The sequence below is a fragment of the Typopeltis vanoorti genome, chromosome 20 (genome assembly GCF_054136105.1).
Source record: "Typopeltis vanoorti isolate ZY-2024b chromosome 20, IOZ_Tvanoo_1.0, whole genome shotgun sequence".
In the NCBI taxonomy this organism is placed as follows: domain Eukaryota; kingdom Metazoa; phylum Arthropoda; class Arachnida; order Uropygi; family Thelyphonidae; genus Typopeltis; species Typopeltis vanoorti.
Window position 1 is genome coordinate 92751765 of NC_143568.1, and position 21918 is coordinate 92773682.

A 21918-nucleotide genomic window follows, 5' to 3' on the forward strand; every position below is an offset into this window, starting at 1 on the left:
GGGATCCCATGAGTTTTGGGGCGGTAACTCTGCACTTATTACAGGGAAACTGGTCTGGGTAGTGACCCTTCCCATAATGCATAGCATTATACATGTTTGCAAGGAGATGTGTTTTGCATTATGGAATACTAAGGAAAGTGATCAGAAATCAGTCCACCTTTGCCATGAGTTGCCCCAGTCCTGAAGATACTTCAGGTGCAAACTATGTTTGCTTACACTTGGATAAAGGATTAAACTAAATATATAATTTATTGGTTTGGTATGTTTAAATCAGTTAATATTTTAATCAATTTTTGTCTACTAATTTTGTCAAAGGCTCTTTCATAACAATAAAGGCCACGTGTTTTTTTTTTTGGAATTATCTTCTCTTTTTTATTTATTTTTATTCATATGGAGTTTCCTCCCTTTTCTCCCCCATCCCTATTGGGGTGAGTTGATCCTCCTCATGGGGGGGGGGTTAAGTATTTATGTCTATAGATCCGTGTGTTCACGGGGCCAGTTTTCCTGCTGGTGGGATGAAAAACCCCAGATAAACTGGGGGAAAAACCCTGCTGTCTATGCCCAAGACTGGCTAACTTTGCTATGGCTGAGGAAGATTCTCAAGCTCATCACGTCGCCGATGGGAATCGAACCCAGGACACTCCTTCCCCAGGCATATGGTTGCAAAGTGCAAAGCCACTAGGCTATCTGCACAGACTTCTTTTCTATTAATAATTTTAAAGTAAAAATTGGATCTATGCAGGATCGGCCTTTTCGGAAACCATTTTGTTCTTCTAGTAGTTTGTCCTCTACAATACTGATTAGCTTCTCTTTTAATATTCCTGCATATATTTTATATCCTGTATTCAGCAGACTAATTCCCCTATGGTTATTGCAATTGTCTTTATTTCCTTTTTTATAGATTGGGATAACCAGTGTTTTTTTCCAAGAGTTAAGAGTTTTTTCCAGACATCCAAACCATATTAAAAATTTTCAGATGCCTTTCATTAAATTTTTCACCTGCATTTTTGTATAGTTCTATATTTATATTGTCTTCTCCTGATGTTTTCCTATTTTTCATTTTCTTTATTGTATTTTTCAGTTCTAACATTGTGATATTTTCTATTAGGTCATTCTTTGTTTTATAAAATTTTATTTTGTTGTTCTCATCTGCCAGATATTTTGGAAATAGGTCATCCATTTTTCTAAATCTATTGTTTGTATTTTTATCTTTTCTTTTATTTTTTTATTCATGTAATTTATTACTTTATAGGTTTTGGGTTGTGGCTTAAATAAATCCTTTTCTAGTTCTGTTATGAAATTGTTCCATCTCTCTCTCTATGTTTTTTCCTTATTTCTCATTTTGCAATTGCACTGTTTCTTTTATACTCTACTTCTGCTTCTATTGTTTTGGAATTTAGCTATTTCTGGTAACTGTCCTTTTTTGTTTTTATTATATTTTCTATTTCTTTGTTCCAGTCTCTTAGTCCTCTTTTTCTAATCTATTTATGCTTTATTCCTAAGGTTTCTGTTGCTTGCTGCTTTTGTGAGAATATGTTTCAAATTTTCCCATTCATCTTCATTGTCACTTGATTCATGTGTGGTTTCTGTTTTTAAGTTTGTGCATTTTTGATATTGTTGTCTAACTTGGGGATCCTGTAATGAAGAAATTTTTTAGCTTGGCTGATAAGAATTTTCAATTTTATGTGTTTTTAGCCACTTTGGTTTAAATCGAATTTTTGCTGATACCATATAATGACCAGAGTTTAATTCCAAGCCTCGATATGCTCTTGCATCTAAAATTAACTCTGCTAATTTAAAATTTGCAATAACATAGGCAATTACTGATTTGTATCCTATGACTGACCAAGTATATTTATGTATTTCCTTGTGTTTAAACACTGAATTCATTATTCTCATATTATAAATGACAAAATCACTCAGTCTGTGACCATTTTGATTACATGCATATTTTCCAATGTTTGTTTTGTATTTTTTTGTTTCCTCTTCTGGCATTTAAATCTCCTGCTTGTAGTAAATAGTCAGTTTTGTTTGCTTTATCTATGGTATTCTGTAATTCTTTATAAAAGGGGCACTCGTGAGTCAAGCGTGGCAGACGTGTGTAAGAAGAACTCCAGATTGAGATAAGTATTCTTGGAATAATTAAGTATATATGAGTGTTTGTTTGAGTAAGAGCTGCTGTAAAGGTTGTGCACTACCATTATTATTAGTGTGTGTAGGGGGGGGGTTTGTTTTTCTTGAACTTAATTACAAATTTGTTGTTATTATTAGACTTTAGAGTGGTAACTGGTAGATTAAACATGGTGGCGGCTTTGTCATTCCATGACTTTAACCATAGACTTTCGTCGTTTCATTAAGTGTGAGGTGTGTTATATGTATTCTTTCGATTACATAAATGATTTGTGGATGTTTAGGGCAGATGGAAGGAGGGTATGTGCGAAGTGTGACCTGAACGAGGAACTGATGAATGCAAATATGAAATTGATGACAGAAAGTGTTAGTAGCGAGAATGTCATGGGGAAAATGAGTGCACGTTTGAAAGAGAAGGATGGTGTGAAAGAGAGGCTAAAGAATGTTAAAAATCAGTAAAAAAGAACACGAGTGATTTAAAAACCATAACGGATGTTAATAAGGACGAACATGAGGCAAGAATGGCGGAAGGAAACTGAATTAAGAGAATGAATGAAACTGGAAATGGCGTGATGCAGGAATCGAAAGTGGAAAATATTGAAAGAATGAATGATAATGAAAGTCGGACGCATGTTGGACCGAAAGTACGGAAGCACAGAAGGATGAATGAGAGTGAAAGTGAAAAGAGGGTGTCGAGAGTTAGAAAATTAGAAAGAATGAATGATAGAGAAAATGTGACATGAGATTCGGAAGTTGAATTGGATTGGATGAGGAAAGAGATGAAATGAATGCAGAATGAAATTAAGAAAATTCAGGTAAAAACTATCAAAACTAATCATGATGGCACAAAAGAGTTAACAAAAGATGATCAAGTGGCGTTATATGGCGATTATTAATTAAAAATGTGCTGGATGATACAATGCACAAGGTATGTTTTCCATGCGGTAAAATGAGTAGAGTGATTGAGGCATTGGATATGAGGGTGGAGCAAGCAAAGGAGTTGATCGTTTTAATCTGCATGAATGATTTAACAAAGAGCAAGGTCAGAATGGATGTCAGGAGGCTGCTTAGAAGTATAAAAGAGAATAGTGTGGCAGAAAGGGTAGTCAGCATGTTGCCTAGGTATGACTGTGGTGAGATGAGGCAGAGAGCAAGGATTATGAATGAAATGCTGGCTGAAATGTGTGAGTAGATGGGAGTACAGTTTGTTAATGTGTGGAATGAGTTTGAAGAAAGAAGTGAACTGTATGGGAGTGATGGACTGCATTTGAATGGTTATGGTGTGAGTCGCTTGGAGAGACTGCTGCTGGAAGGTAAAGAAGTGAGTAGAATGAGAGAGAATGAATCAGATCAAGCGGGAAGTGATGTGGAAGAGCAGGAGAGATTGAAGAGGTGGTTATGAATGAGGAAGTGAGTGGTATGAGTATATAAAATGAGAGAATGGGTGTGCAAGAGGAGCAGGGAAACGGGGAGGCTCAGAGTGGACAGGGGTACACAGCATGAGAAAGGTGGATGCTCCACGAGGAGGTGAGAGCATGCGTAGACAGGAAAGAAATGGGATGACCTGGGATCAAGAGGAAACATTTGGAATTGAAAAGGGTTTTAAAATGAATAAGCATAAAGGGAAATGGCCCCAGTCGAGCATGGAGAGATCACATCGAGTGAGTGGTATCAGTGGAACTAGCTGTAGATCCAGAAATGAGCTGTTGCGTTTATATACAAATGCTAGAAGTATAAGAAACAAGGCAGATGAAATGGTAGCATTTCATCTGCCTTGTTTGGAACATGGTTGGAAGAGGACAACATCCTGCCAGGAATAGAGATGGAAGGGTATGATGTGTTTCGTGAGGATAGAAGGGGTAAAAAGGGAGGGGGAGTGCTATTGATGATAGAGAAAGAGTTATGTCCATACAAAGTAGAGATGCAAGAAGGAAATAGTGCCAGTGGTTTTGAGGCAGTATGGTGTGAGATAGAGGTGAATGGAATCAAATACTTTGTTGGATGTTGTTATAGACCAGGTAATGTGGATGGTGGTGATAATGAAATGTATAATCAAATTAGTCAAGCAAATAAGAAAAGGGTGATCATTATGGGCAATTTTAATTATGGCAATATAGACTGGAATGATGAGATAGCAACTAGAGGTAAAGAAAATGAGTTTCTTGAGTTTTTGAGGGATAACTACCTCAGACAGTATGTAACAGAGGGCATGCGAGGATTGAGGTCTTGGATTTGGTCATCTCATCGGAGGATGTAATTATAAATGAGGTGCCAAATCATCCACCAATTGGTGAGAGTAACCATGAAGTGATTACCTGGGTGGTTGCCAGCATTGTGAGGACCTCCTCATTCCATTCAGGTGTAGCATGGAATGAGGAGTTAGCTGGAAAAGAGATCAATGCAGCTTGGGGGATTTTCAAAAACTATCTAGTAGATGCAATGTCTAAGTGTATTCCAAGGTGAAATGGATGAATAAAGAGATTAAGCATGCGATACAGAGAAAGAAGGCATTGTGGAGGCAGCATAAGAGAAGTGGAAGTAACCAATTCCATGAGGTCTACAAAGCCCAGGCAAGGAGGGTGACTTGGTTAGTGAGGGTAACTAAAGAGAGGTATGAACTGCAGTTAGCTAATCAAGCCAAAAAGAATCCTAAGGAGTTCTTTTGATATGTAGCCAGCAAAAGAAAGAATGATTATAGAAGGATGACAGTGATAGGAGAAAATGGTATAAAGACAGCTGTTGCAGAATGTGTGGTGGAGATACTTAATGAGCAATTCATAAAGGTCTTTCAATCATGTGAATGTTACTTCATGGAGAGATTGAGAGCAGTAGATGATGGGGAGGAGAGACTGACTGTAAGTGAGCAAGAGGTGTATGGGGAGTTGAGTAAACTAGATGTTAATATGGCTGTGGAACTTGATAATATATCACCATGTATTCTGAAGGAATGTGCCAGGGGGTTGACACCTGCCTTGACATATTTTTTTAATACAAGTCTTGTACTCGGTCAAGTCCCTAAGGAGTGGAAGGAGGGCAAGATCGTGCCACTTCATAAAGGAGGTGATCGAACTCAACCATCAAAATATAGGCCTATCCGTGTGTCATGTGTTGTGGTTAAGTTGTTGGAGAAGCTTGTGAGAACTAGGATCCAGAGTTGGGTTGACAACAATGGTATTATCTTTGATGGACAGCATGGATTTGCTAAAAGGAGGTCATGTTTTAGTAATCTACTTACTTATTACAATAAAGTGACTGCTTCCTAGGACAGAGGAGAAGGATACACAGTAATATACTTAGATTTCGCAAAGGCTTTTGATAGAGTACCTCATGATAAATTGATAGTCAAACTAGAGCAGATGGGGTTGGATATTAGATTAGTGCATTGGATTGGAGAGTGGCTCTCTGATAGGTATCAACAAGTTCTGTATGGAGGAGCGATATCCAGGAAAAGAAAGGTCACTAGTGGAGTGCCTCAGGGGTCTGTTTTGGGGCTGTTGCTATTTAACTTGTATGTTAACGATATAGGTGAAGTTAAATTGTTCATATTTGGTCTAATGTATTAAAACTGAAAACTTTATTAATTAGAGACCATACGATTTAATGAATTTAGTCCATGTGTGGCCTAATCAAATTCCTAAGTAAATTCCTTATACAACGGAACAAGAATCTCCCTACTTCTACACATCAGTGTGGTCATGTATCGGATTCTGACTAACGCATGCACACTTCCAAACGAGAATTATCAAATGTAACAGCCTAATAGGTACTAACATTTCTGTATTCATGTAACTTGGTGCATTTGTATTTACACCAGTACAGCCTTGATAATGCTAGACAATAGCTAGAGAAACTGGTTGGCAATTTGTATTTTATTCATTAAATTGTATGGTCTCTTATTAATAAAGTTTTCATTTTGATATAGATGAAGATTTGGATGGAGATATTCAGTTGTTTGCAGATGATGCAAAGTTGGGACAAACCATGAAAAGTAGTGAAAATGTTTTGGCCTTACAAGAAGACTTGAATAAATTGAGTGATTGGGCATGGAAATGGAGATGTGAGTTCAATGTTGCAAAATGTAAGGTTTTAAAATTTGGAAAACAAAGATGGGATGCAGAATTTATGCTTGGTGAGGATATATTGTTGGAGGTGGAAGAAATAAGAGATCTGGGGGTGATAGTGGATAAGGATCTGAAATTTAGTGAAGACGACACAAAGGCTTCTGGGAATGATGCGGAGGACACTAACGTGTAGAAGTAGGGAGATTCTTGTTCCGTTGTATAAGGCTTTGATTAGGCCACACATGGACTATTGTGCCTAGATTTGGTCAGCTGGTTTTCAGAAGAATGAAGAGATGTTGGAAAGGGTCCAAAGGCGATTGACTAAGATAGTTTCTGACCTCTGGAATGTCGAGTATGAGGAAAGATTGAGATGTAATTTGCAGAGTCTGGTGGACAGGAGGAAGAGAGGAGATATGACCTACCTACAAGTTGGTAAGTGGTTGTTATGGGATCAATGCTGGAGAAATTCTACAGAAAATAGTGGGAGATTGGAGGAGAACCAGAGGTCATCCCCGGAAACTGTATAAAGAGGGTGTTAGTAGGGAAGTGAGGGGAAGGTTGTAAATGATTGGAATGCCTTGCCTGAGAGTGTGGTGTCTGCAAGGAGTTTGAATGTGTTTAAGACACGGTATGATGAGCTGTGTATGTGATAAAAGGACCTCCCAGATGAGTCTTTGACTACATAAGGTCTTGGGATAATGATAATAAAATATATTACTGTCTTCTTCTTTTCCTTCTTCTGGTGCATATACACCAATTATTGAATGAAAGACTAATTTCTATTAGTCTTTCATTCAAATAGTTGTAAAATACAGTATTGTTCTTTAGGGATTTATGTACCATAATCGTTATACCTGCTTTTGCTCTTTCTTCTTTTTTTACTGCACTGTAGATTTGTATATATGTTGTTTGTTTCTTTTGTACCGTTTTGTTTTTTCTTTGTTTCTGTTACTATATATATCTTTATGTTAGCTTGGTTTAGTTCTTTATCAAGTTCTTCTTTGTGTGCAATGCTTCTCACATTCAACGTTGGAATCTTCATTATGTGTTCCTTTTTCCAATTTTGTTTACCGTTTCATGAATTGTGATCTTTTCCCTGATAGTCTGTCTGGCTTTTCTTTGGATGAGACTTGAAAGTATTTTGAATTTCCCCAGGGCAGGTTACTAACCTGTTGCTGGGTAAGTCCAGTGGTAGGGCTGCTACCTAATGCCTCTAGACAGGCAGGTCTAACAGCATTTACTCTGTTAGGGTTATACAGCCCATACTCAGTCGCCAGTGCCTCGTTTGTACTTATAGAACAGGATGGACTACAGGAAGGTGAGATTGACATTAGAGTGGGAGAGGCTATGAAAGAAAGAGGCTATCGAAAGAAAGCATATTGTGCTTTCTTTCAATAGTAAGACAGTTAATGTTCTTCTTCTGTGACTGCTTCATAAACAACCAAGATTAATCACCTGTCTTGCTATTGAAAGTCCAAAAAGAGGCATGAGCTTTTATTGGCTTAGTAAAAAGTGATTTATCTTGGTTGCCTATGAAGGAGTCACAGAAGAAGACTAATTTGTTTTTTTTTGTAGTGTTAGGATTTTATCAGTTACCATTTAAGAAGTAGTCAGGTTTTCTGCACTTGGCCCTTGCATAGTTGGATTTGATGGCTTTTGGTTCTTCAGCTGTTACCATTGTAGTGTAGGCTGATTGTGAATATGGAATTTTTTGCTCAAACCAGTGTGATATACTGGGTTTTTTCCTTGGACTGACATACTTGTTGAAGAACAGAGTCTGGATAGGGATTTTGAATGGAATGGAGATGAAAGCCTTCATTTTAGCAAGAATTATTTCAGTGTTTTAAGCCAAGCAGATGTTTGGATCAGAATAGCAGAATCAGTAAACACACTATGGAAAGGAAGAGTAGAAATGAGTAAGATCATCTCATTTGGTTGTAGTTCCAAAACACATGTGACTAAGAGAGTGGCTAGAGGAATGTACAAAAAGATAACAGCAGGAACAGTCTCTGGCATTCTGTGGCATAGCATAAAAAGGTCTCTATCACCTAGAGGTCTACTTGGTAGTTTCTTCAATTAGGGAAATAGTATTTTTATTGCAGCAGTATTTTCCAGGTTTATCAGAGCCATGTGAATGGAAACAAGCCATTCTATAGGAAGACGGAGTGGAGTCGATGTGGCTGGTAGAGATTGTATGGCACATGACCATTCCATTAGAGGCCCAGATTGGTGAGAGTTGTTATTAATCAACCTCTTAGCTCTCTTCTGCACAGAGATGATGGGTTTTCAGGTGCCCTTAGGAACACCACCCTAAAGGTGAGAATACTGTTCAATGATTCAGTGATTTGTTATTTTGTTTGGAGTTTTATAATTGTTCAGAAGTCAGGCATTGTGTGGAGTGAAAAAGAAAAGATAATTTCTTGGATACTGAGTTACTATGTGTAATATGTTTATTATTCTGCACCCACAAAAGGTTTTAAACCTATCATAACATTAGTACCATTGGTGGACTAAGGATGTATGATTCAGAAACTCTGTGCTCTATAGACCAAACATGAACTTCTGGCTGTGAGTTCATCAGTAAGCATGGTGGTGATTTCACACTGAGAAATAATTCATCTACCACCTAAAAATATTCACAAACATCAATGCCTCAGTAGGATTAGGATTTAAAACCATAACATTTTGGTTGGAGGATCCCATTTTGTGTAGAGATTTAGATATTGTAAAAAGGAAGACTGGGAAGAAAAGGTTAATAGTTTGCTTTTCATTGTAAAAATGTTGTACAGTACTTTTTCACATATATAAATTTTTTATATTTTGCAAGTTTTGCTATTTCTGTGAACAGCTTCCTCATGATCTTTGTTAACAGGATCATTAAATAACTGTGAATATTGGAAATTAAATATGTGAAACTTATAAGCATAAAGATACAAAACCATTAGAGAACAAGAATGATTTTTTTTTAGTTCATTGCGAACATGTTATGCCCATCTCATTACTTGAAATGGCACATGCTCTTTTCCTCTGGGCATCTGTGTAGGATAATAATGATAATATGACTCCATATGTAGGTATCTTGCTATTTCTTTTTTTTTTTTTTTTTTCCTATATCTATATATAACATATGTTTACTTGTTTCAGCTGGAAATGGAGACCAGAACTATTCAATAAAATACTTGTTTTACTCAAGCTTAGAGTATAAACTAACCATTTGGATATGATGGTTAAGGTATTTTGTAAAGGGCTAGAATTCTTACTGTTTTCTTGTTCATGTTCTGAAAATATTGATATACCCACTTCATTTTTATGTGTATTTTGCAAAATTCAAAAGCAGATTTGTTTTGTCCATCCATAAATCAGTTATTCACAAATTCTGGCTGGTGGGATGTAAAAATTTTGCATGTGGAATCTGGACTAATATTCTTTGAGCTATCACAGTTTTGTTTTCAGTAGGGGCAAAAAAAAAAAAAGTGAAACATTTTGAATTTATTTATAGTAATAACTGCTTCTGGCTGAAAAGTTCATTTTTTATTGTTAGGCCAAAAAACTCTCAGCCTAACAATGAAAAACAAATTTATAATTTCAAAATTATTTTTAATTTTCAACATAATCTCCCTTAAGACTAATACATTTATTCCAGTGATGCTCTAGCGCCATTATCCTGTCCCTGTAGTGGTTCTTAGTAAGATCTGCAAAATACCTGTCTACACCTGCAATCACCTCTTGATTTGAAGGAAAATGCTGAACGGCAAGGAAGAGTTTTAGTTTTGGGAAGAGATAGAAGTCAGAGGGAACCAAATCTGGGGAATATGGTGGATGTTCTAACAGTTCATAGTGCAGATCCCTTAATTTTCCCATTGCCAAAACAACTTTGTAGGCAGGTGCATTGTCGTGATGAAAGATGGTTTTTTTCTTCAGCAAACCAGGTCTTTTCTCCCAAATTTTTTTGTCTAGTCTGGTTAAAAGATCGGAATAATATTCCCCGGTTATTGTTTTACCCTTTTGAAGATAATCAATTTTAAAAAATGCCTTTAGCATACCAAAATACCGATGCCATGACTTTTCCTGCTGATGGAATCGACTTTGTCTTCTTTGGCACCGAACAACTGGCTTTTATCTACTGTTTTGACGACTGTTTGGATTCTGGTGTGTAATATGATGGGAGATGGTATGCATAAACAAATTGATGAAATGAGTGGAAGGAGGGTAATTATTATGGGGGATTTCAACTATGGTAACATTGATTGGAAGGAGGAGAGGACACATGTGAGGAAGGAAATGGATTTTATTCAATTATTAAGGGATAACTATCTGAAACAGCATGTAATTGAAAATACTAGGGGTGTGAGAGTGCTTGACCTGGTAATTGCATCTCAAAATTTGACTGTAATGAATATGACCATGTTGCCACCTATTGGTGAGAGTGATCATAAGGTCTTGACCTGGGAGGTGGCTAAAGGTGTGCAATTTGTGATTAAGACAGGGTATATGTGGAATTACCGTGCTGGCAAGTATGACAAGCTTAGGAGATTGCTTGGATCAGTGCCATGGCATGTACAACTGCAAGGGCTGGACGTCGATAGAGCATGGGAAGTGGTCAAAGAGCATTTACAGGAGGTTATGGCTGATTGTATACCTAAGGTCCGAATAGTGAAACAAGTAGGGGTTAAATGGATGAATAACACCATTAAGCTTGAGCTGCAAAAAAAGAAACAACTATGGAGGGAATTTAAAGAAAGGGGTGACCTGCAGGCACACGAACGGTATAAAGTACAGGCTAGAAGGGTAACGAGTGTGGTAAAAACAGCAAAAAAAAGTTCACTGAACCAGTCGATATAGTGGAGTTACTGAGCGAGCACTTTGCAAAAGTATATCATCCAGGTGGTGACGTTGAAACAATGAAGGAACCATTAGTTTATACGGGAATTGTGATGAATGAAGTGGAGGTGAATAGTCTATTACAGAACCTTAATGTGAATACATCTGTGGGACTGGATGGTATACCGGCACGGGTCTTGCATGAAGCGGCTAAGGAATTATCAGTGCCCTTGACCATGTTGTTTAATCTGAGTCTCGGGTCTGGCTTGGTCCTGAAGGCGTGGAAAGAGGGGAAAATAGTTTCACTGCATAAAGGAGGATCCAAGACTATGGTTCAAATTACCGACCGATCAGCATATCAGGAGTCGTTGTCAAGGTCTTGGAGAAAGTAGTCAAGGGAAAAATACAGGAATGGACTGATGAAAATGAGATACTGTACAGAGGACAGCATGGCTTTGTGAAGGGTAGATCATGCCTCAGTAACTTGCTCAAGTTTTATAACAAGGTGACGGCTGAACTGGATAAGGGAAATGGGTTTACAGTGATACTGCTGGACCTGGCAAAGGCGTTTGACAGGATACCACATGGAATTCTAATCCGTAAACTACAACATATGGGAATGGATATAGGATTGGTGAGATGGATAGCTGGGTGGTTGATGGAGAGATATCAAAGAGTAGTTTATTCAGGAGTAGAGTCCAAAAGACGGCCTGTGACTAGTGGTGTGCCACAGGGTTCTGTTCTTGGACCACTGCTGTTTAATCTGTTCATTAACGATATAGGGAAGGGTCTAAGTGGGACAGTTCATTTGTTCGCTGATGATGCAAAGTTGGGTAGGGCGATAGTGAATGCAGAAGATGTCAAAGTCTTGCAAGATGACTTAGATAGATTGGAGTTCTGGACTAAGGAGAATGGATGTCAATTTAATGTGACAAAATGTAAGGTTATGCATTTCGGAGTGAAAAGATTAGCAGCAGTATACCACATTGGTGGAACTGTACTCCAGGAGATTGATGAGGCCAGGGACTTGGGAGTGTTGGTGGATAGGGAGATGAAGTTTAAGGGGCACATTGCGAAAGTAGCTAAATCAGCTCATCAACTCACTTGGTTGTTGAAAAATACCTTGACGAGCAGAGACAAGCAAGTTATTGTACCTCTGTACCGAGCCCTGATAAGACCTCATCTCGACTACTGTGCCCAGATTTGGTCACCTTGGTTCCTTCTTGATGGGGAGGAGGTGGAGAGGATCCAGAGGCGAGTGACTAAGATGATAGCAGGTCTATGGAATGAACCATATGAGAACAGGTTGAAGATTTGTGGGTTGCAGAAACTAGTTGATAGGCGGAAAAGGGGAGATATGATTGAGACATTCAAATTGCTAAAAGGATTCTATAGGATTAATTCAGAGGATATTTTTGAGATCAGGACTGGTGGTGGGAGAACTAGGGGACACCCATGGAAGCTGGGCAAGAGCATGGTTAGCAGGGGTGTTAGAGCTGGGTTCTTTACTTTTAGAGTGGTAAATGAGTGGAATAAGCTGCCAGAGTCTGTTGTGGGTGCTATGACAGTGAGCGAGTTCAAGGCAAGGTATGATAGATACTGTGAGAATGTTGAACAGTTGTGTGAACATGATGTTTAGGGCCTCACTCGATGAGTCTAAGGACTCCCTGGAGTAGCCTGTAATAATAATGATAATAATAGTGAAACCAAGTCTCAACCATAGTAATAAATCGATGCACAAAATAAATTTTATTCTTGTTAAAACAGCTGTTCAGAGATTTTCATGCGAGTGCATATTTGATCAGCTGTGAGCAAGCGCAGCACCCATCTTGCCTAAAGCTTTTTCATTTGCAATTCTTCATGCAAAATATATCCTACACTTTCTTTTGAAATGCCTATAGTCTTAGCAATTTCACGTTCTGACTCGCCGGTCACAATATCACTTGAACAGTGATTTCTGGTGTTGTTACAATTTTTGGATGTCCTTCACGTGGATCATCTTCAAGTCTGGTACGGCCATGTTTAAACTCGGCAGCCCAATTCTTAATTGTCAAAAACAACGGAGAAGAGTGCCCATAAACTTTTATGAACTTCGAATAAATTTCTTTTGCCGTTAAACATTCTTGCACAAAGAATTTTATAACCGCACAATACTCAATTTTATCCATTTCAAGGGATACAGACAACACTTTTGCTTCAGACAGCTGTATAAAACAAACTACTTGATAGAATGACTTGCAATTTCACATGGATACTTATGACAGATGTACCAACTTAGGAAAAAAAAAATCTTGCCGATAGTGTTGCCATCTATGGTCGAGGCCAAGAATTTTTCAGACCGAAAAATTTTCTCGTATTTGTAGTTGAAAACTTAAGCACAACAACATTATTGTCTGCAAAACATAAGCCAAAAATGGATGACATTTCATAGGGCTTGCAATAACTCTTGACATACTTTTACAGAAGTACCACTTCTTTGGTAGAGTTTGTTGAGTACAGTACTTTTTTTAAAATAGAAATCATGATAGTTATTAAAAAAACAATGAAAATGCTGATGTTGAAAAGTCGCTCTGAATAATTTCAAATCATATATAAAAAATTTTAAGCCTGCTATCCTGATGAGTATTTAATTATATATATACATTGCAGTTCTGTAATTTTCAACCTTACGTTCCAGACAGATTGAACACTATTTCCTGATACTGTCCAATATTTTGTTAACTTTCTTAGTATGGAAATTATTTTTCAATGTAATGAATTTTGAATAATGTTGTTATCCCTGTCTCTTGATAGTAAAATAAGTTTATTTGAAATTCATTATGTTTGATTTGTAATTTCTCTGAGATTTGTAAGACTATATTAACATGAGTCTAGAAAGTCATACATAAGATGAGAAACATAAGAAGAGCTATGGATGTTCATGGACTACTTCAACAATTAATTCTAGAATTAAGCTCACACTTGAGTTCAGAGTTGATAACATGATTGCTACTTTATTTGGATGCACTGTTTTTATCTGTAATCGGAATCAGTTCTTATGCTATATAAGAAAGAAAAATATAAACAGAAATAATGAGAAATAGTTATAATACTAGTTCAAAAAAAAAAAAAGATCAGAAATCAATAAATGTTAGTCAGCAACTTTCACATCTACGAGGATCATCTGACCTTTCATGTAAAGAATTTAACAGGCAACTTAGCACGTATTTTAAAGAATAAAATCGGATCTCCATGCCCTTAAAATATCTTTTATTCTTATATCCCCAAAACTTTCGCACAGACCAATGAAATAATCAGGTGTCCACAATTCTATTGTGTGTATGGCATTTATTTTGTAGGGGAAATATGCATGTTGGCAAGAATTTGATCAGATATTTAGATTTAAAAAAGAAAAACATAATCACTTAGCATTCCATTCCACAAAAGACTGAAACTTATTTGGAGAGAAAAGTTCTATACACTGCATGCAGGTAGCTATGAATCTTGTGAACATTTCACACAAGGTTCAAATGTGTAGTAGAGATAAGTAGTACTCCAACATAAACCAAGTTTTATGGTTTATGATGACAGTTTTATATGGTCTGCATATGCACTTCAACATAACACAGCATAAACCAAGAGGTGAGACGGTAAATTTTATATGATTAATTGCCGGATCATTTAACACTGATTAGTCAAACTGGATGGAATGGATGAGATGATATGTTAACCTTACTAGCAGCGTCACATGTACAATACATGCGTTGCATGTATTTCAAGACATGGAGCTGGCTAGAAATATTATTGCGTGACACTTCCACAGCCTCATTGTGGGTGATAACCCTTCTCTACTACAACTATCTTAATCCTTCAACAATGCGACACCACTACCATCAACATACAGTGCCATCTACCACCACTAGCGCACGTGTACACCCCCACACGTATATATAGAGCATGCGAATACAACAGAATTTATGTGCATATCAACTAGATATCCCAATTCAAACACAGATTTCTCTTCTTAGACTGACCTGCACCTCTGATCTTTCCTGGCACAACCACATTTCAACCATATGTTCTGTAACTGCCAAAAAACTTTGTGTACTTTTCGCACAAGACACTACTTCACATCTCCACAGCTGTTAACTCTCAATCTGCCCAGCCATGGAATATTGCTACCATATTTTGGTGGTGCACAAAATCCTCTAAGGTTGCCTCTTCTGGATAAAATTGAGCAATCTGGCTAATTAATGATCTCTCTCACAGATGTTCACTTTCTGCCTTGTGCTTCTTCTACAGCCACTCTTTCATTCCATCTACTTCTGTCCTTTGATACAGTCTCTCCTACTGTGCCTTCCCCAAAGATTACAACTCTCAGTTGTTCAAGCAAAATGTGAACACTTGCCCACACATGGCACCATAGGTCTTGTGGCCTTTTATTTGTGGATCAAATAAAATAAAATAAAAATGCAGCGATATTACTCATTTTAGAAATTATGGAGTTTACAACCGTGTTATAAATAACTATTTTAATTTCCTGATTTGACCTTCATATTAAGGTCATCATCTGGAGTATATACAAATATACAAGGACAAGCTGAGTTACATTACACACAGTAAGCTAAAGAAACAATGATTTGATCACTGGTTATTCTACTGGCATGACCTCTAGGGAAAAAAAAAAAATGAGAGAAACATTCTTTCATATAGATAGTTTTCTTACAGTAACAATGATGTCCTATTTTTAACATGACAATTGTTATATTATTAGATTTAGGATTCTGAATAATCTACATTCCTATAAGTTAAGGGGATAAAAATCCCTTATTGTTTTTCAGCCAGTAAGGTCCTACTGGCTGAAAAACAATAAGGGATTTTTATCCCCTTAACTTATATCAACCTCGCCAGAAAAAAAAAATAGCCGTTTTGGCTTTTCATCAATCTACATTTCTGTTTATAGTTAACTCTTAGGGAAAAGGTTCTGTGGGTAGAATACGTGCCTTCCATATGCTTGGGATTTTTAGACCATCATTGTTCAGATTGGGGTGGTTGGTAAGAATCTCACAGGTTTCCTTAAATTTGCATTCATACCATGTTTTGGTGTGATGTAAACATCTGGTGCTTTTTCAGTCAATTGTATGTAGAGTGTTCAGGGCATGATCAGAAAGGCCAGCTTCACCATAATTATTATATTTAATTATGTCGTTTATGTTCCTTTTGTCTGATAGGAATTGTGTATCTTGTTTTCCCTATATATGGTAACAGGTGCAATAAATACGGTATACTCCAGGGTGGGCCAGTGGAGGGAATGGGTCTTTGGATGAGTTGAGTAAGCTTTTTAATTTTGCAGGAGGTTTATAGGTAGCTTTGAGGTTGTATTTCTGTAGTATTTTGTTTATTTTATCTGATGTCCCTTTAATGTAAGGAATGGTTATAGTTTTATTGTAGTCTGGTTTATCTTTGTTTTTTATTGAGGTCTTGTAGAGAATTTTGTTAATAGTGTTTTGGCTGTAACCATTTTTTAGAAAAGTATTGCCGATAAGTTTAAATTCATCTTTCAGCGCATGTTCATTGGAGCAGATCTTCAAAGCCCTGTTTTTAGAGTATTAACGACGCCTAGTTTTTGTGTTGGGTGGTAGTGGTAGGAGTTTATGTGTATATATTGGCCAGTATGTGTCGGTTTCTGTAAACTTTTATGTGAAGGAAAGACTGCCAGAAGGAAGACGTGACAAGTGTATCTAGAAACGGAAGTGTGTTCTGTTTTTCAATCTCAATTGTGAACTGTATGCATTTTTGTTGTTTGTTTAGGTGGCTAAGGAAAGTGTCTGGTGGCCATGGGGCCAGATCGCAAAAACATTGTCAACGTATCTAAGCCAGACTTTGGATTTTAAAGGAGAGAAATCTATGTTGCTCAAAATGTTCCATATAAAAGTTTGCAGTGGGAGGGGGGGATAATGGCGAGTCCATGGCTGTGCCTTCTTTTTGTAGGTAGAAAGTGTTTTGCCATACAAAATAACCAGAACTGGCCAATATATACATCTCAGGCACAGAACATAAATAATAAATATGAAATATAAATGGCTTTCAAACTCAAACTTATCTTAGGATTTAATTGTAAGAAATGACACTTCATATACTAGATAACTCTAACTCTAGATAACTTTCAAACTCAAATTTATCTTAGGATTTAATTGTAAGAAATGACAGTTCATATACTAGAAGTCTTTTTTTAACATAAATACAGGTAACCCTTGTATAACGCAGTACTTATACAACACAGTCTATAAATTGTAGTAATCCTTGTTCAACATGGTACTTTAACAACACGGTATTTCGATATAAAACAGTCTACAAACTGTAGTAACCCTTTATCTTTTCATATATTTTTCAACGTGCGACTTAAAAATCAAATTTTATCTTTGTTAAATTTGCATCTGCCCTTGTCGCGCATGTAGTTATAAGTAGCGAATTATATTAGGAGAAATACCCTTTAGCACGCATGTGTGTCAATTGTTTACCGTGTAGAGTGTTTATTGTTGAAAATTGTCTTTGTTTTCTGTCAGGAAAGCGCATTAAAAGTCATAAGTGCGTTAATCTCAAGCTGAACACTTTATTTTCTGGTGAGTTACATACAACATGTAATGCTTTTTTATGTAAAAAAATTATTTTTATAGTAATGGCCACTTAGAGCGCTTTTGCGATATGGTTGTAAACGAAATTAGTGAATTAATTGATGGGAAAATAGATTTAAATGAGGAGAAACTGGTACAATTAATAGATGACATCGAACCAAATGGCGGGAACGTTTTGCCGAAGATTCTGATTAATCCGTTAAAGAATTCAGTTTAAAGAAATTAGCAGGATTGAACTTGGCAAGAAAGTTATTTTATGGTTAATGATCTCTCAATGGAGCACTCCGGAAAATTCATGAGAAAATTGGATATTTGTTTAGCTCCGTATTATGAAGTTAATAAAAAAAATTGCAGCGTAGTGATAAGCAAGATCTTATTACTGACTTCTTGATAACTAAAGCAACCGAAGTATGCAATGTGAATTATACAAATGCTGTCCAAAAGATTTTAAGTGATGATGGCGTCCGCCACTCGTAAATAAAGAACATCTATGCAATGTTATTATTATTATTACATCACACCTACAGGGAGTCCAAAGACTCATCGAGGGAGGGCATCTACTCTACAACTCTTCTCACTACTCCGCCAACCTTCATCATCTAACACCAACGCCATCTATCACCACTAGTACTTTCACAGACAATCACAAACATTCATGCCCACAGCGGGATTTGAACCCGTAGCCTTTTGGCTGGAGAGCGGATATGCTGACCACTCGGCCAACCAGGCCGGCAAAATAAATACTCTTTTGGTTATAAAGAGAATGAAAGTGAGCTTACTTCGTATACAAATAGCAAAACATTACAGAATGTTAGTTTTGAAGACTGATGACAATTAAAATATACACTTTATTTTATTTTGCCTAAAACATTTATGTATTATGTGCAATGAAGTTTACGTACAATTTATAATTTTTTATAATTTTATACTGTGTATTTGTTTAATAGTTTATGTTTTCTTAACTTACATGAATTACCTGAATTAAATAAAAATATATTTTTGTTGGATATGTCATTGTTGTTTATATAATCTAAAAAAAAAAGATTTGGGAACATAACCCTACTTTTTCTATGCGATCTAAGTCTTGCATAACGCGATTTATATAACGCGGCATTTCTATGGAACCTAACATTCGTGTTATACGAGGGTTACCTGTACTGAATGAGATTTACTTTGAAAAAAAAAAAATGTTGCATACTCCATTGGACATTGATATACATTTCTCAATTATTTCTAGCACTTGGACTATTGATTTGGCTTATCTGATGCACCGATTTAGGATACCGCATCTGTACTGTACTACTACTCTTGGTGTCAACCCAGGATATTCAGAAGAGGTAATTTATTATTATTATCATCGTCACACTTCTACCACCAGGAGACTTTAGTCCATCTAGGATGGCAATAGCATGAGGTCCACAAATTACCCAAATAATTCATATTTATACTTTGATGTATAACTATCACTAGATGTGTTCAAGGTCAGTTTTATGTTTGCGAGAAGAAAACTGGGGCAGGCAGAAGTAAACCAGTCCAGACTCACAGTACAGTTTGAGGATGATTCCTCATTCCTGGAGAAATGTGGAGGCAACAGCAGGCACACAATATACTGAAGAATCACCACTAATTAGTGTATACTGAATCTAGTACATATATCATCACTGCTACGTATAGCTTGGCTTGTGGAAGTGCACTCAACTTATCATCTTGAACTGCCTCAGATGAGTTGGTATCAACTATGGTTCAGATCTCATTTGGGATGCAAAATCTTTGGATCAATGTTACACCTAGCTAGGAATGTGTGTGTGCGCATTGCTAATTTTGCTTTACTCTCCTTCATTAACAGTTTAGTTAATACTGGTAATTGCTCATATCTATAATACTTAATGATGATTAATCAGATCATTTTGATTAATCATCATTAATCAAAGACCAAAATTAACCAAAGAAAATATCTCTAAATATGAGACATTTTCTTTGGATTTTATTGGACCATGATTCTTTATAAATATACGTATATAATCGTCTACCAGTTTCGCCAGCTTGAGTCTGTCTGGCTTCTTCAGAATGAGAATGGTTACACTAACATTAAATGTTAAACCAGAAGAATGCAGTAACAACATTAAAATCAAACAAAAAATTGAAAAGATGTGTGACATTAAGAGCATAGAGTGTGGAGACTTAGTCATTGTTAGTAGATCGTGTTTTATAGTTTTTTGCAAAATTGAGTTCTGCTTAACATAGTGAATTTATAAAACTTTTCCGAATATCTTTTAATATCATGCCTTTATTTCTATTGAGTACCACTGCAGCTTCTTTAAAGTTTCTACATCTGAAATCTTCTTCAATGTACGGCATGGAGCTGTTGTCCCAATCAATGGAATGGTTCGAAATTGAGAAACGGTGGGCTAATCTTGAGGTGTCTGTTCTGTTGTTGTTGACATCTCCTATATGTTCTTTTTTTCAGATTTCTAGGCTTTGTGATGTTTCGCCTATATAGTTCAGTCCACAGGAACATGGGATGTTATATAGGCCTGTGTACTTGTAGAAGGCGATGCAGTCCTTATGAGATCTTAACATGTGCCGTGTAGTTAAAATAGGTTTGAAGGCAACCCTGATGTTGAAAGATTTCATGATTTTTGCTATTTTTGTTGAGACTGAGCTGGCATAAGGTATGACAATGGACGATGTATACTGCGTCACTTGAGGTTGTCGCTGTGGGCTGTTTCTATAGAGAATCTTTTTAAAGATATTTTGTGGATAACCATTTTTGAATTGAGTTTTTGATATGAGTGAGAGCTCATCGAGCAGATCTTTTTCTTCTGTGATGATATTTGTTGCCCTGTTTTTGAGCATATGTATGATGCTAAGTTTTTGTGCATAGTGATGAGTAGATTTAAAGTGAAGATAATGTCCAGTGTCTGTAGGTTTGCAGTAGATTGTAAGCTTGATTTGTCCATTATCTTGTTTTTTTTAATAGCACGTCCAAAAAAGGTAATTGATGGTTATTTTCCAACTCTAATGTGAACTTAATTTTTTGGTGGAAGGAATTTATTTTTTGAAGGAACTCGTGTAAGGCATTTTCTGTGTCTTTCCAAATGATGAAGATATCATCCACACATCTCCACCAGACTGATGGTTTCGGATTTATTTTGGATAGGATGTCATTTTCTAGTTTTTCCATGAGCAGATCTGCGCACAGTGGTGACAAGTGACTGCCCATGGCTGAGCCTTCAAGTCATTGATACAGTATGTTATTTACTTTAAAATAGTTTGAGTTTAGACAATGGCGGAAAAGCTGAGAAATGTCATTTGGAAAGAGATCCTCTATGATCTTAATCACTTCTTCAACTGGTACGTTCATGAATAAAGACACTACGTCTAGACTTGCAAGTATATCTGTATTTGATATGTTGATACTTTTTAATCTTTCAACAAAATGCTGAGAATTCTTTATAAATGTGGCCGATTTCTTTATCTTCTCTTTCAACAGACTGGCTAAGTGTTTGGCTAGTTGGTATGTTGAAGAATTTCCCGTCCACGATCGGACAAAGTGGAACCCCAACTTTATGAACTTTTGGTACACCATATAAGCGTGGTGGTAATGGATGTAAAGATTTTAAATTTCTTTTTAATTCTTGAGGCCATCTAGTCATATTACGTATTAAGAGATTGGTCTCTTTGTGGTTACATAATGAAGATCGGTGTTCTAGTTTCTGACACGTCTACCTATAATATATTAGATGTAGATCCAACCATGAAAAACCACAAAGAGACCAATCTCTTAATATGTAATATGACTAGATGGCCTCAAGAATTAAAAAGAAATTTAAAATTTCTACATCCATTACCACCATGCTTATATGGTGTACCAAAAGTTGCAGTGGTACTCCAGACAGGAGACAATCTCAATAGAAATAAAGGCATGATATTAAAAGACATTTGGAAATTTAGTTTTATAAATTCACTATGTTTAGCAGAACTCAATTTCGCAAAAAACTATAAAATGCGATCTACTAACAATGACTAAGTCTCTATGCTCTTAATGTCACGTGTCTTTTCAATTTTTTATTTGATTTTAATCTCGTTACTGCATTCTTCTGTTTTAGCATTTAATGTTAGTGTAACCATCTCGTCCTGAAGAAGCCAGATAAACTCAAGCTGGTGAAACTGGTAGATGATTAATATACATATATTTATAAAGAATCATGGTCCAATAAAATCCAAAGAAAATGTCTCATATTTGATTAATCAGATCATTTTTTTCCCTTACTGTGTAATTCTTTAGGAGT

General features: G+C 36.4%; 1 protein-coding gene across 4 annotated transcripts in view; it reads left to right on the forward strand.

The window, feature by feature from the left end:
• The window catches only part of LOC150095660 (protein GUCD1), a 171438-nt gene that overhangs the window by 84803 nt on the left and 64717 nt on the right, over positions 1-21918 (forward strand). For all 4 annotated transcript variants that reach the window (XM_090409999.1, XM_090410000.1, XM_090409997.1 and 1 more), the window contains one exon: positions 18864-18963. In XM_090409999.1, the coding sequence (XP_090266125.1) occupies positions 18864-18963 (100 nt within the window). The remainder of the gene's footprint in view (positions 1-18863; positions 18964-21918) is intronic.